Source organism: Ostrea edulis, chromosome 1 (assembly GCF_947568905.1).
Source record: "Ostrea edulis chromosome 1, xbOstEdul1.1, whole genome shotgun sequence".
NCBI classification, from domain to species: Eukaryota; Metazoa; Mollusca; class Bivalvia; order Ostreida; family Ostreidae; genus Ostrea; species Ostrea edulis.
This window is the reverse complement of record NC_079164.1, coordinates 10,801,059-10,815,218: the sequence shown is the minus strand read 5'-3', so window position 1 is coordinate 10,815,218 and position 14,160 is coordinate 10,801,059. Positions and strand designations below refer to the sequence as shown.

At 34.3% G+C, this 14,160-nt stretch overlaps 1 protein-coding gene across 1 annotated transcript in view; it reads right to left on the bottom strand.

Moving 5' to 3' along the window:
• The window catches only part of LOC125664126 (ATP-binding cassette sub-family C member 3-like), a 43,051-nt gene extending 30,481 nt beyond the window's left edge, over positions 1-12,570 (bottom strand). The window contains exons 1-5 of the mRNA XM_056152652.1: positions 12,470-12,570; positions 11,232-11,408; positions 10,651-10,767; positions 9,431-9,559; positions 6,935-7,045 (exon numbers count right to left, since the gene is read on the bottom strand). Of these exons, the coding sequence (XP_056008627.1) occupies positions 6,935-7,045; positions 9,431-9,559; positions 10,651-10,767; positions 11,232-11,408; positions 12,470-12,502 (567 nt within the window). The 5' untranslated portion in view covers positions 12,503-12,570. The remainder of the gene's footprint in view (positions 1-6,934; positions 7,046-9,430; positions 9,560-10,650; positions 10,768-11,231; positions 11,409-12,469) is intronic.
• Between the last annotated feature and the right edge of the window lie 1,590 nt (positions 12,571-14,160).

Below are 14,160 nucleotides of genomic sequence, written 5' to 3'. Positions count from 1 at the left end.
TTCAAAATTGAATTTTGACAACTGATTTTTCCGTTGACCAGATCAAGATATTGGGCCCACAGCGGGTGTGACTGGTCGACAGGGGATGCTTACTCCTCCTATGAACCTAATCCCACCTATGGTATATCCTGGGGTCCATATTCTTGTAACTCTTAAATTTGTATTTCTTATAGAAGTTGTGAGATTGATCGCTGGTCGTTGTTTTCACCTTTTCATTTTTCCTATTTTATCATTGAAAGGTGAAGATAAGGACAGTGACCAATCTCATAACTCCTACAAGCAATACAAGATTGTGAGTTGGACAAACACAGACCCTAGACACAGCAGAGGTAGGATCAGGTGCCTAGGAGGAGTAAGCATTCCCTGTCAACCTGTCACATCCGAGTTGGGCAAACACGGACTCTTCGACATGTTCGTAGTTGAGTATTAATTCTTCTTTGTTGCGCTGAGGTCAATTCTATGTAAAAATCAAAGAAATCAGATAGGGTCTGGCCACTCAATGTCACAGATTTCTTTGATTTTCACAGTATTAACTTTACTTGCACCATCTTACATAATTTCAACCCCACCACCGAATTTCTACCATCCGTTGCCATGGAAACCGACAGCAGTCTATGAGGGCTAATTGAACTGCAAAATTCAGCCCGTTTTGCCCATGTTTTGTCCTTGTGGTATATAAAAAATTGAAAAAGACAACTAATTTTCTCCATAAATCTCGATTCCCCATAAAATTTCCTCCTTATTTATGATATCTATATCCACCTATGGTAAAGAGTGTGTTACTGACCGCTGCACCAATGTATTATAATTTGGCACTTTGCCAAAAAGTGATTTTTTGTTGGATTTCATTGATGAATTTAGATAATTTGGAAAATACATACAGAATAATCAACTGCCATCAAAGGATGTCCATATCAAAGACTCTTAATATATATAAAAAGATTAATGGTGAAACGTAGTGCAATTGATCTGTAGTAGCATGAAAACTGTAGATTTGGGCATTTTGCCAAAAGGGGATTTTTTGTTGGATTTCGTTGATGAATTTAGATAATTTGGAAAATACATACAGCATAATCAACTGTCATCAAAGGATGTCCATATTAAAGACTCTTAATATATATAAAAAGATTAATGGTGAAACGTAGTGCAATAGATCTACTGTAGTACGAAAACTGTAGATTTGGGCATTTTGCCAAAAGGGGATTTTTTGTTGGATTTCGTTGATGAATTTAGATAATTTGGAAAATACATACAGCATAATCAACTGTCATCAAAGGGTGTCCATATCAAAGACTCCTAATTTATATAAAAAGATTAATGGTGAAATGTAGTACAATTGATCTATTGTAGTACGAAAACTGTAGATTTGGGCATTTTGCCAAAAATTCATACTAATGACAAATAATACAACCTACACCATTTTCAGTTAAAATGAACAATTGATATTTCAAAAATAAACATGGAGAAGTTTAACATATTAATAAAAATTAGTTAGAGTGATTAAAAAAAACCCATGTAAACGTAAACTGTAATCCAGTAGGACCCCCCCTCCCCAAACACCAAGTAGATTTTGGAATCATTTCCATAAACGAGCTATATTACATGTACTGTATTGTCATGTAAACTATTATCAATAACTATAAAAAGTCTTCTCAAGATATTGGGTAGATACTAATAAATTGTTCATTGTACTGCCTTGTATTTGTTGACCTTTGACCTGGAAATCATTAGGGTCATCTACTATTCATAACCAACCAACATATGAAATATCATAATTGAACAACAGGCCCAAGATATTGGGGGGACACCATTGCATAGAGTACTAGCTATATTGCACCTAGTCATTTTTAATTGATTGATTTATTGATATTTTCCGCCACAATCAACAATTTTTCAGTTTTCTGGTGGTGCCCAGTGTTTATTGGTGAAAGTGAGAACCCATATACAATGTACCTGGGAAGAGACCACCGACCTTCCGAAACTAAATTGGGAAACTTTCTCACTTAATACCAGCGCGACCGGGATTCGAACCCGCGCCGACTGAGGCCGTGTCATTTTGAACGCTAATGCTCCAACCACTCGGCCACGGAGGCCCCTGCCATTTATAATCTTTTGACCTGAAAATCAATGGGGGTCATATACTACCAGTGACCAACCTTTGTATGAAATATCATTATCAATCAAAGGGTTCTGAAGAAACTGGTCAGACATCAATTGTACAGAGTATTGTATTGCACCTGGTGACCTTTGGACCAGAAAATCAATAGGTGTCACTTTCTACTGCAGAAACTGCATGAAACTTTAAAATTTATTGAAGTTTGTTCAGTGTTACTGTAGTCTATGTTGACATACTAGTAATTAGTAAATTTATAATATTAACACAGAACAACTCATTTTTGCAAAGTTGTTTATTCAACAAACATGGATCACAATGTTATCCAAACAACACAATCATCTTTTTTTAAAAATCATTATAATAGTGATTTTCCTTCAACTGTTCAGTAATGAATCCTTATTCAGTAGGCTCACATAAGACACTTGCAGGTTAATTTTGTTTTAGTTACATTAGTCTTCTGACACCAAAACTTTATCTTAACTAAGTCATGGTGTTTCCTTAGAAGAATAGTTTACTGAATCAGGATGGACTTGTGTCGTGAGGTGTGTTATTGACTGTAAAACTCGCAGTTTTTTTTCCATTCTCAAGAGCTCTTCTTTGTCTTCTATATCACATAAGAGTCATGGAATGCATCTTCTGCTCTTCAAGTTCTAAAAAATGTGTTGAACAAATATTGAAAAGTTCATCTTCTTTTTCACATTTTCATACAGTACACACCTAATTCAATTTGATTAAACTAAATTTACATGTACAAGATTATTCATGATGCTAGAATAGTAATTTTACCACTTAATTAATTACTTAGTTGATAGATTATTATGCCCGCCCACCCGCCCCTCAAAAATCATCTGTGAAATAACATAGATTTATATATCTGGCATTAAATTATGCACTTCTGTTGACAAAAACTCGTTTGTCATCAATATATTTCTCAGAAAATAAAAATTAAAAAATAAAATCTTCCCACAGTCTGCCCCATACTTTTTGGTGACCCAGGATGATAATCTTACTAATTAAGTTGAATTGGCCTAAAGGATGTTATGTTTTGATACAGTTTGTATACATGTGTTTATGCTGTATTGAAGAGCTATTAATAGTGTTAATACTCATAAATTAACAAGATGTCCACAAACCTTATTGATTACCTGAGTATTAATCAAATTAAAAAAATTCAAAGTATCACTATAGCTCTAAGGGCTACACAATCCATGTTATACACTATATGACTCTTTTGGACCCACATTCACAACCCTGTGTTTTCGAAATTCGCAATTTTGGTACCCCTTTCTGTTTTTCCTTCATAAGCATTCAGCTTTATTTAAGGTAGTTCCACCCTCCTGTGATGTCATAATATTTTGTGGAGTCAATGATTTAATAAGATTTATGCATAACATGAACATAAATTGTGTTCGAGTCTTTTTCAATAATTATTGTAAAAAAATCTTGTATAACCATAAAATATTTCAAACGTATATGAATAATCAATGAGCTACATTTTCCACAATGCTATACGAGTTATTTCCCCCTGATTACAGGAAGCGCGCATCACATTACTGTCATTCGATGGTGTCAAGTAAGGAATAAATAGAAAATTTGCAATTTCTGATTGCAATCAATTGCCAGTAAGGAATTTTTCTAAGAATTAAGTGTAATGACTTGAAAACAGTATAACTGAACAAAATGTTTTAGTCACTGATTACATGTATGTGGCCCATGTGTGTTTTTCTTGCAAGCAATGTATGGTCATGATGTAACAAAGTATGTAAATATTAACTAGTCCTCAATTTAGATCAGAATCATGATGTCCTTAGTATATCAGCAATTCTTCATTATTAATTTCTATCAATATTTTCGACAACCAAACACAAGAAAACATTCAATAAGATATGCCTAAAACACATGTACAACCAACGCATACATGTACATTATCAATTTATCGTTTCACAATGAACAACACTACTTGTTGCTAAATGTACACCAGATGCCAATAAACAAAGCATGTTAATTATCTTGAATTGGCATCTCTTAGATCTCTAGTGTAAATTTTTTTTTAAAATTTACTTGTTAAGAATTTTCAGGCATTATTATGAAGTCACCCCCCCCCCCCCTATCACATGTATGCTTTCATTGTGCTCTTAATTCTAGGTGTCTGTTGTTTTAAAAACAGACTACTACTGAAATCCTCAGTATTAATTGCATAATTTGGACACAAATAAATGTCAAATACACTTATAACTCCCCCCCCCTTCCCCAACTCTACAATTTAACGAAGTGTATATCTGAAAAAGTTTTCTGCATAAAATTGAAGAAATCAAACCCTGGTTCTAAAACAAAATTCTCAATTTTGGTATAGAGCATTTTTAAAAGTACCGTCAATCCAGAGTCCTTAGATTTACAATCTATGTTAATTCCCCTTGTCCCAAAGATGCTTAAAAGAAATTTGAAAAGAATTGGAAGGGTGGTTATCAAAAAAAAATATTAATGTTCAATTAACGTCTTATGATGACTGACGCACACAGATAGCAACATGTAGGTCAGTTGAGTGATTCTCAACATTGACCTAATTAGAATTAATCATTTTTACAAATGATACTGAGCTCATACACATGTGTACATACATATGTGCGTCATTGACAACAAAACAACTAGTCTTTTTGAGTATGCTAATTAAGTGAAGTAATAATTTTTTTTTAGGAAGTTGTGATGAAAACGTTTCAAGTCATCATGTCGCATAAAAAATGGATGGTCTCCTGTGATTATTCTAGAGAATTCAGTTTCCATGCAGGCTCTATAACCAAGAAACTAAACCCAATATACCACATTCCCCACATCTATTAATTTGTTTTAGGATTTATGATACTGGGATTCAAATTTGAATTTAAAATTATGTATTCAATGTGTATGTATTAATGCTGAATATTTACCTCCTCAAATTCAGCAACTTGGTCAACTCCATTTTTAGGTGATTTACACAGTATGATGCTCATACAGCTGAAACACAGAAAAGCTCACATTAATTACATAAAATAGTGGTCATGTACTTTGGCCAAAATATGTGATTATTGGATGAAAAAGTAAGAATTCAAAAGTATTTGAATATTTACAATTTACATTTAATATTTTTTGATTTACTTCAGTTGACAGGACCTACATGTATTAAAATTTGAGGGCCCAGTTACAGGACCCAATTCAAAATCATCAATTTTTCATCATTTAATTTTTCCAAATCAAGTGTCCTAAAGTTCATAATTACAGAGATGAGAAAACTTTAAATCATAATAGTATTTGTGTGATTTCTTCTGTAGATTAGAACCATCACATATTAGTGGGGGTTACCACAGGTAAACAAACTTGAAAGTAGCCTGGCTCACCAATATATATGATTTTAACAATCTTTATCTATAATGCACACAGGCATTCACATGTTTGTTTTTATTGTAAACTTGACAGTCAGAGAGAGAGAGAGAGAGAGAGAGAGAGAGAGAGAGAGAGAGAGAGAGAGGGTCATCACTTAGGATTACATAAATTAAGCCTAGTCCTTTTGAAAATTTCCACATGAAACATGATTTTATAAGTATTCCCCAATTTTTACAGATCCTGAACTCTGTGTAAATGTGATAGGAAACTCCCTGAGTGAATGTTAGGTTGGGGACATACTTAACTAGTATTCTATATTGTACACCCATGCAGTAAATGACAGGACTACTTACAATGTTCAGTCTACATGTATACCACTATAGCTGACTATCCTGACTGGCAGTATCAAATAAATTGGGGTTCTCATATGTTTACTAAATGCCAAATTTTCTGATACATTTTATTCAGCCTTTACTTTAGAATTTGGATTCTAAATCAAATAGTATACTTACGTCAATACAAGTTCCAAGACGGCAACAGCCAGGGCTTTTTCATATTTTCTATGAATATGTCTGTCAGCCTTCTGTTTCCCTGGTCATTTTTTTATTCGGATGTGATGCAATAAAGCGTTAAATTCCACAACATTTACTTTTTCTACGAATACGTAGACGATTGGATGCTAGAGTCCGGTGACTATGGCAAAGATCAAACGGATTTGTATTCCATTAAATAAACCGGAATCCTTTAGCACAATTGAAGATAAAGATCGTGGTAGTGAATTAAGTGAACAAAGAGCATCTGATATTGATAAACTTCTGAAGAACAAATTGAATAAAAACTCAATTTCCACCTCCTGCCATACTGAAAACAAATTAAGGCTGTTCATATCTCCAATACCAGAGAGTGTTACAAAGGGCAATAACTCTTTCTGGTGTATTTTGGTTTGTGCACCAGAGGAAACTACTGGTTTATGTGTTTACCTTTGGTTTCTCCACAAATGTGTTTCTGTACTTTTTTAAAGTAAGATTCAATACATTTTACTAGCATGTGAGTTTACACCAACTGACTGGGCAAATATATTTTATCCCTCTCTAAAAATTACATATATCAAACCCTTATACATCATAAAAATAATTATTTCTATTGTTTTCAAGGATTAAATAAATACAAAAAAATTTCTAAAAGCTAGAACCTAGCTCAAAATAATTTTTACAATTGTTGTTTTTATAAACAATAGCGTTTAATTTTTGATTATTCAAAATATAACATACATATGCATATCTTGTCCAGCTGTTGTTAGAGGATCGGTTTCCATGGCAACCGTTGCTAAATCAAACCTTTGCATGTCCTTTTTGTTTTATATCTATCATAATATTGTTACACACAAAGTTTCATAAAAATCTGTGACATACCGTGGCCACTGAATTTTGATAGTTACATAGAATCAGTCTTAAGTCTTACCTTATTATTAGGTTTAGGAATTTCTGTCAAGCAAGATAAAACCCACTGCATCCACAGTATCACATACATAGCACAGAACGAGGTAAACAGCCATGTACTCCGAACATATTCCTGGTAAATACACACAACACAGAAAGAGGTAAACAGCCATGTACTCCGAAAATATTCCTGGTAAATACACATACCATTTGAAAATAGTATTTATCAAAAGGTTAAGATAACGAATAATGATCATTCTCATAACTCCTATGAGGAATACAAAATAGAGACTTATGATTCGATATGCAAGAGCTTGTTCTGGATATAGTCAGTTTTTAAATCGAGGTAAGCTACTGACAAACAAGTTGATGGTACAGGGATTTCAACAGTCTCGATTGAAGTCAGCATTTCGAAAATTCTATGGTCGTTATAACGATCTAGTTCGTCAATACAACCTCGCATTGGGGCAAATGCTGTCTGACGTGTTTCATACCGATTGTTAAGCAGTTCTTGGCACACTGATTTTGACTGCTGATAACTCCGTTTACCTGATCAGGATATAGGGCTCACAGCGGATGTGACCGGTCAACAGGGGATGCTTACTCATCCTAGGCACCTGATCCCACCTCTGGTGTGTCCAGGGGTCCGTGTTTGCCCAACTATCTATTTTGTATTGCTTGTAGGAGTTATGAGATTGATCACTGTTCGTTATCTTCACCTTGCATGCTTACACGAATATACATGTACCAGAGGTGGGATTAAGTGCCAAACAGGAGTGAGCAAGTCGATAACAGTTCGTGTCGTTCAGTTCATATACATAGCTCTAGTTGTAATGGATGTTGTCTATGTTCAATAAAGATCTAATATCATGAAATTATGTGTATAATATAGATTACACCGCCCATAAGACAAATATATCCATTATGAAAACATTGCATCGAGAAATCGGGAATTGGAATAAAAATACAAGGGGAACTCCCATTTATAATCAACGAAAATGTCTGTCTCTTTCTCTCTCGACAGTCTAGTGTTTGGACCATCTTTGATGAAAATACTTGATACATATATCTCTCTAAACAATTTGAAATTATGGCGACGTGTTATCGTGCGAGAGGACAATACGTATACATGACATATTACTTAAAGTTAAACCTGATCAAGATGCAGGGCTCACAGCGTGTGTCATCGGTCAACAGGGTATGTTTGCTCCTACAAATCAGATGACGCGTCTAATATATCCTGCGATCCTTTTCTACTCTATTCCTAAGTCTGTATTCTTTTGAGCAATTATGTGATTGATTACTTTTTGGTGCACTTTTTATCCACAATATATATGTGTAATTTACGTTAGAGAATAGGTTCTTCATTTTTAAATTTTGGTATCGAATTTTGGATGAATTCTTTCAGTTGTTGATGAATTATTGCTAATGGGAGAGATGCGAGTTGTCGGTTGTTTTTATCCATTATGCTGATCATTAATTTTATTTACCAGTTTTTAACAAATCACAATACAGGTTTTTTCGAAATATCTTCTATTATACTAATGGATAAATTCGGTCTATAATCACGGAAGAAAATTTCATACACAGTGTAATATTAAAAATAAAACGATGTCCAAAAGTTGTGCTATTTGTAGACCTGAAAATGTTCTCTGAAACCATTAACCTTGGGACATAGATAAGAAAAGTAAAGATGAGGGACAATTTGCGAGAAGACATGAAACATAACTTTCAAGGGGAAAATTGAAATGGAAATTTTAGAAGCATGCTTATGGTGCATTGAACATTTGTATCACAATAAGGGGTTACAGAAATATAGGTCTTTACGAGCGTGCGGTCGATGTACGCAGATATGTGTATTTTATGCTTGATATGGATTTTAGATGTAAGCAAACGTCGATAAAATCCAGTGCAGCAGACAGAAGATATTCATTGATGCGTTGCCATGAATAATCATGCATTGCAGTCATATAAGTGTATAAATCAAGATCTTAGATCATAGTTTCTTCGTTTTTTAGTTTGTATGTTTGTTTCTCTATCTCTCTCCCTCTAAAACTGTTGTTGCGGCTAATATGATATTAACTTTTTCTGGACAAAAATGATGACAGAAAAATGAGAAAAACTAAATTATTGATGTCAACTATAGTTTTAAGTGCGAGTATATGATTGCCATTTTGGAACTTGTGTGTGAACTGATCATATAGATCTCATTAAAATATAAACTTTAAATAAGTACATTGCTTTGATTGCATATAGTAAACTATAAACAACTGTGATCTTTGTGCATAACGATGCTGTATCAAATTAGTTACAACAACATCATTTTTAAGTATGGACTCTGCAAACTTAAAGAATTACATGTAATATATAGTATTTTCAACCAGGAATTACAAGTAGTCCCTGAATGACACGTACGTCTTTGCTGTAACATATCTTAATAACAGAATTTCCTCTTATTGTGTTCTGGTTTGAATAAATTCAAAATAATTTTGATAATCATTGCACATGATATGCTTACCAGTTTAATAATCTTATCGTACAGTAAAACTATGTTGATGATAACTGCACCGGTCCAATATGTGAATAAAACCCCGGATGTAACAAACCCTTTCCATCGCTCCATGTGAATGTAGAATCCTAGCAAAAACTGAAAGGTAATAAAAATAGAATTGCTTATTTATGTAATATAGTCTTATAGATAACGAGCATACTGGATGTACCTAGGAAATTGTGATCATTTTCTAAAATAAAAAGAGAAACATACAAAATAAATGGAATTATGGATAACAACCGCAGTATACTGCTTCTTTGCCATCACATTCACCATTGTAGAAAGAACCTAGCGTAGATATTCCTTAATATTACATCATTTTCGATCTTTTGCGCCTAGAAACCTCAGAGCTCAAGAACGAAAGAACTGCATGTTTCTCTTTTCAGTACACATGTGTGGTAAGAAAAAGGTGTGTATCTAAAGCCTGAGTTATGTTTTCGGGTTTAAAAAAAATCTCAAAATTGTCATTTGAACTAAATTGGAGATAAATTGAAAACTTGGGTCACTGTTGAATATTTTGTACTTCAAATGACTGAAAATATTCGAGACATATTATGTGAAACTGCATTGGACGCGATCTCTTTATGAAATAAAAGAAAGATTTAGTCCTGCTCTAAATCTTTGAAGTTATATTTTTATGGAGGTGAACAAAGCTGCGTTCATTTATAGTCTGCTATTGTAATGAAATTTGTAATTATGGAAAAATAGAATATTAGTTATATCACATTAAACATCTTGTAACCCGTCAACAGGGGATGTTTACTCCTCTTAGGTACCTGAACTTGTATATCCAGGGATCGGTGTTTGCTTAACTATCTATATCGTATTCCTTTCACTGCTCGTTACATTCATCCTTTCATTGTGTGTGTTTATGGAATTTTTCAAAGGATGAAACTAAACTAGATATTATATTTTGAATTCATTTTTGCAAACGTAAGAGTTTCTTATTGAAATTTATTCAATATTGTCATCTTTTACTCGTTTTGCTACTACTCAAACCTTTGATCTAAAACATGTTTTACTGAAGAAGATATTTATTTGAACACACTAAAAAAGAATGTGTATTTCAGTTATGAGATCATACACTCAGTATTTAAGTCACTCAAATTATATATATATATATATATATATATATATATATATATATATATATATATATATATATATATTTATTTATTTATATATACCTGTGTACAGATTTGCAGAGTAAAGCCTAAAACTGCTGCATTCCACAGAGAATGATGAGGTGTATATTCCAGCACCCATTGCACAATCAGTAAAAGAGTGTTCACTGCTAGGAGAAGCTGGAACATAATGAATATCAACATCTTAAAATTTAGTTTGCATAATATTTATTTTTAATTATTATCATTGACAGAGGTTTCCAACATTATGTTCTGAAAATGTCAAGATTATAGGAATTTTTTAGAGCGAAGGAGACAAATTTAGATACAGGAAAAATATATATTATGTAAGCCATCACCATATTCAGTGAAGACGAATGAGTATTTTCTTACGTCCTCAGTACCCGCTTGCTTGCCGCATGAGGCGACTAAATTGGGCGGTCCTTCAGATGAGACCGCAAAAGCCGAGGTCCTGTGTCACAGCAGGTGTGGGACAATAAAGATCCCTCCCTGCTCAAAGGCCATAAGCGCCGAGCATAGGCCTAAATTTTACAGCCCTTCACTGGCAATGGTGACCTCTCCATATGAGTGAAATATTATCGAGAGGGACGTTAAACAATATTCATTCAATCAGTCTTACGTACAGTCTTTATGACGATTCTCCAGTTGACAGGGTTGGGGTTTGTTTTCGCATTGAACAGGTAATATACATAGAAAGGGGAGACCATCCATATCCAGCCGTGTATCACCCACACAGGAACTGTGGACAGAAAGCAGGGTGTAAATAATGGCTGGCCCTCACGCACGGTCTGGTTCCAGTCCTGTTTCAATAAACACAAAAGCAGCATAACTTTAAAAGATCAAGATGCGAAAGAGCACAACTATTCCATTAATCTGTTTACCTGATCAAGATATAGGGCTCATGGTGACAGCGGTTGGTCAACTGAGGATGATGCCTTTTGTTTTAGAGAAAAGCAGTGATCAATATAACAACTCCTATAAGGAATGCCCACTTAAGGGTTTTGCAAACACGGACCCAAGGGCATGCCAGGGATGAGATCAGGTGTCTAGGAGGAGTAAGCATCCCTTATCCACCAGTCACAACCTTTGTGAACCCTATATATCACTCAGGTAAACAGTGGAATTCGCAGTCAAATCAACGTGCGAAGAACGGCCTAAAAATCGGTATGAAATATGACAGGATTTTCGGACCGGTCGATGATATCGGCTATTGTGACGTCACCCGTATCACGCTGTGCAGAATCTGCATAATCATTACCAAGTATATGGTAAATATAAATATCATATACAGGTAATAACGAAATATTGCTACATAAATGTTGGATATGGGCGATAGAGCTGAAGTCATCCCATGATGTATCATGTGTATTATGTGCGAACTCATGTTTTGTTCAAATGATGCAAGACATTTCGTTTTCTTTTTCAATTAAAGACAGTTTCAATTTCCCGATATCTAAGACCAAAGTTACGTCTCATAATAACGTTGAGAGAATATATTCTAACATTCACTGTGACAAAGAAAAATATGTAGAGAAATTGAATTACGCGCTTTTTTCCTCCCTCATCTGTGTTACGGAAGTAGTCAAAACCATTAAGTGAGACAACTGTTCCCGTTATAGAAGCAGTTAATATCTCTTACGTGTACAAACTATATAATGAATTCTACAATGTTCAATGAGAAAACGTAACACTGGTGTTACATGCTAATACTTTTCATCCGACCTGTTCTAATTACACGGTACGTTGAATACGCATGTCATCAGACAAAAACAACGCGCTTACAATACAGTTCAATGGAAAAATACAACCCAATGTAAATACTACAATCAGAAAGCATGACATCTTCAGAATCAACACTTACCCAGAATATTGAGCTTTTGCAAAGTTGATTCATAGTTTCATCTTATTCACTGAAACTGTTATTCCGCGGATTTTATACTATATCGCTAGGACAATTCGTCCTGCTATGCAACACATAAAGTCAGAAACTACGGTAACACGGTACGGCTATTAGCGGAAAACCTGTCGTCAGTGACTGCATTCGTAATATTTTTCATAATAAACGTTTCTGAGTCTTCGCTGGAGTTTATGTAAACTGTAATAGCGAGAATTCGTGATATTGTCCAACAGTCTGCCTGGTACATCTAATAATAAATGAATCAGGTATATACATTTGTAGATACATTTAATGACAATTTGAATACGGAATCATTACAAACATTGAATGATTTAATTGTCGTATATCATAAATTGTCCTATAATGTTTACTGTATATAATGCACAATTCATTCGGAATAAAGTATGAAAGCGATAAATCAAATGAAATTATAGTTTTTAAGAATATTTTTCTTAATGTCTGCAATTTATATGTATTACTAAGGTTTCTAAGAAATGGGAGATATTTGTTCAACGAATTCACCATTTTTAAGTTACACATTGGAAATTTAAACACGTATCGTTTACCAGATCAGGATATGGGGCTCACGGCGGGTGTGACCGGTCAACAGGGGATGTTTACTCCTCCTAGGCACCTGATCCCACCTCTGGTGTGTCCAGGGGTCCGTGTTTGCCCAACTATCTATTTTGTATTGCTTGTAGGAGTTATGAGATTGATCACTGTTCGTTATCTTCACCTTGCATACAATAAGTTCCCATTATACGCAATTCCCGAGTTGCCCAATAGTTCTTTCCCTTTGTGGAACTCTTACGCACAGTGAGACGCACACCATAATATCATCCACACGCAGTGGGTACAATTGTATATCGCTGCCTTCATATATTGCATAAAGGCCGATTATCAGACATTATGCAACCACCCAAACAGCAGGGACACGCAATATTAGTAAGTTTATTAGTATTTGATAATAAAATAGCTCAAACGAATTCGATAATTCACTATTTTTCTTTGATTAAAATATCACTCAAGCAGAGGAGAAAAAAATAATTTCATATCTAATTTGATGGCCTGGTTCAGACAAATATTGTTTTTGATGTGTTCAGTTTCATGTATACCAACGGCTGATATAAACAAAATGTACACTTTCATTACTATTATCCGTATTTGCATAGCTAGTATAAAATATATGTATACATCTTGTACCAACTCAAGCGTTCAACAGAACGCTGAACGTACCTCCATCACAGAATAGCTGATATCTCGGAAGTTCCGTATTAGACACCAATATTCAATTATCGCCTGCATATGGGTATATCTCAACTGGTTCGATACATGAGAGGGTATGCTGAGAATGACAAATGTTCAAAATCTTTTAAATTGAAGCATGCTGCTGAAAACAATTTGATGTTATAATGATTCCAACAACCTCGTTTAAAGTCAATATCTTGCAAATTCTATGTCAATTGGCATGGTCTATTTTACAAACAGTGCCTGTTGTCGATTGTTGTTTGACGTTTCGTAACAATTCGTAACAAATTCGTAAGGTCGTTCTTCACATTCTGATTTTGACTATGGATTAAATTTTCACGCGATCAATACATAGAGCATACGGCAGGTGTGACCGGTCAACAAAGTGTGCTTAATCCTTCTAGACA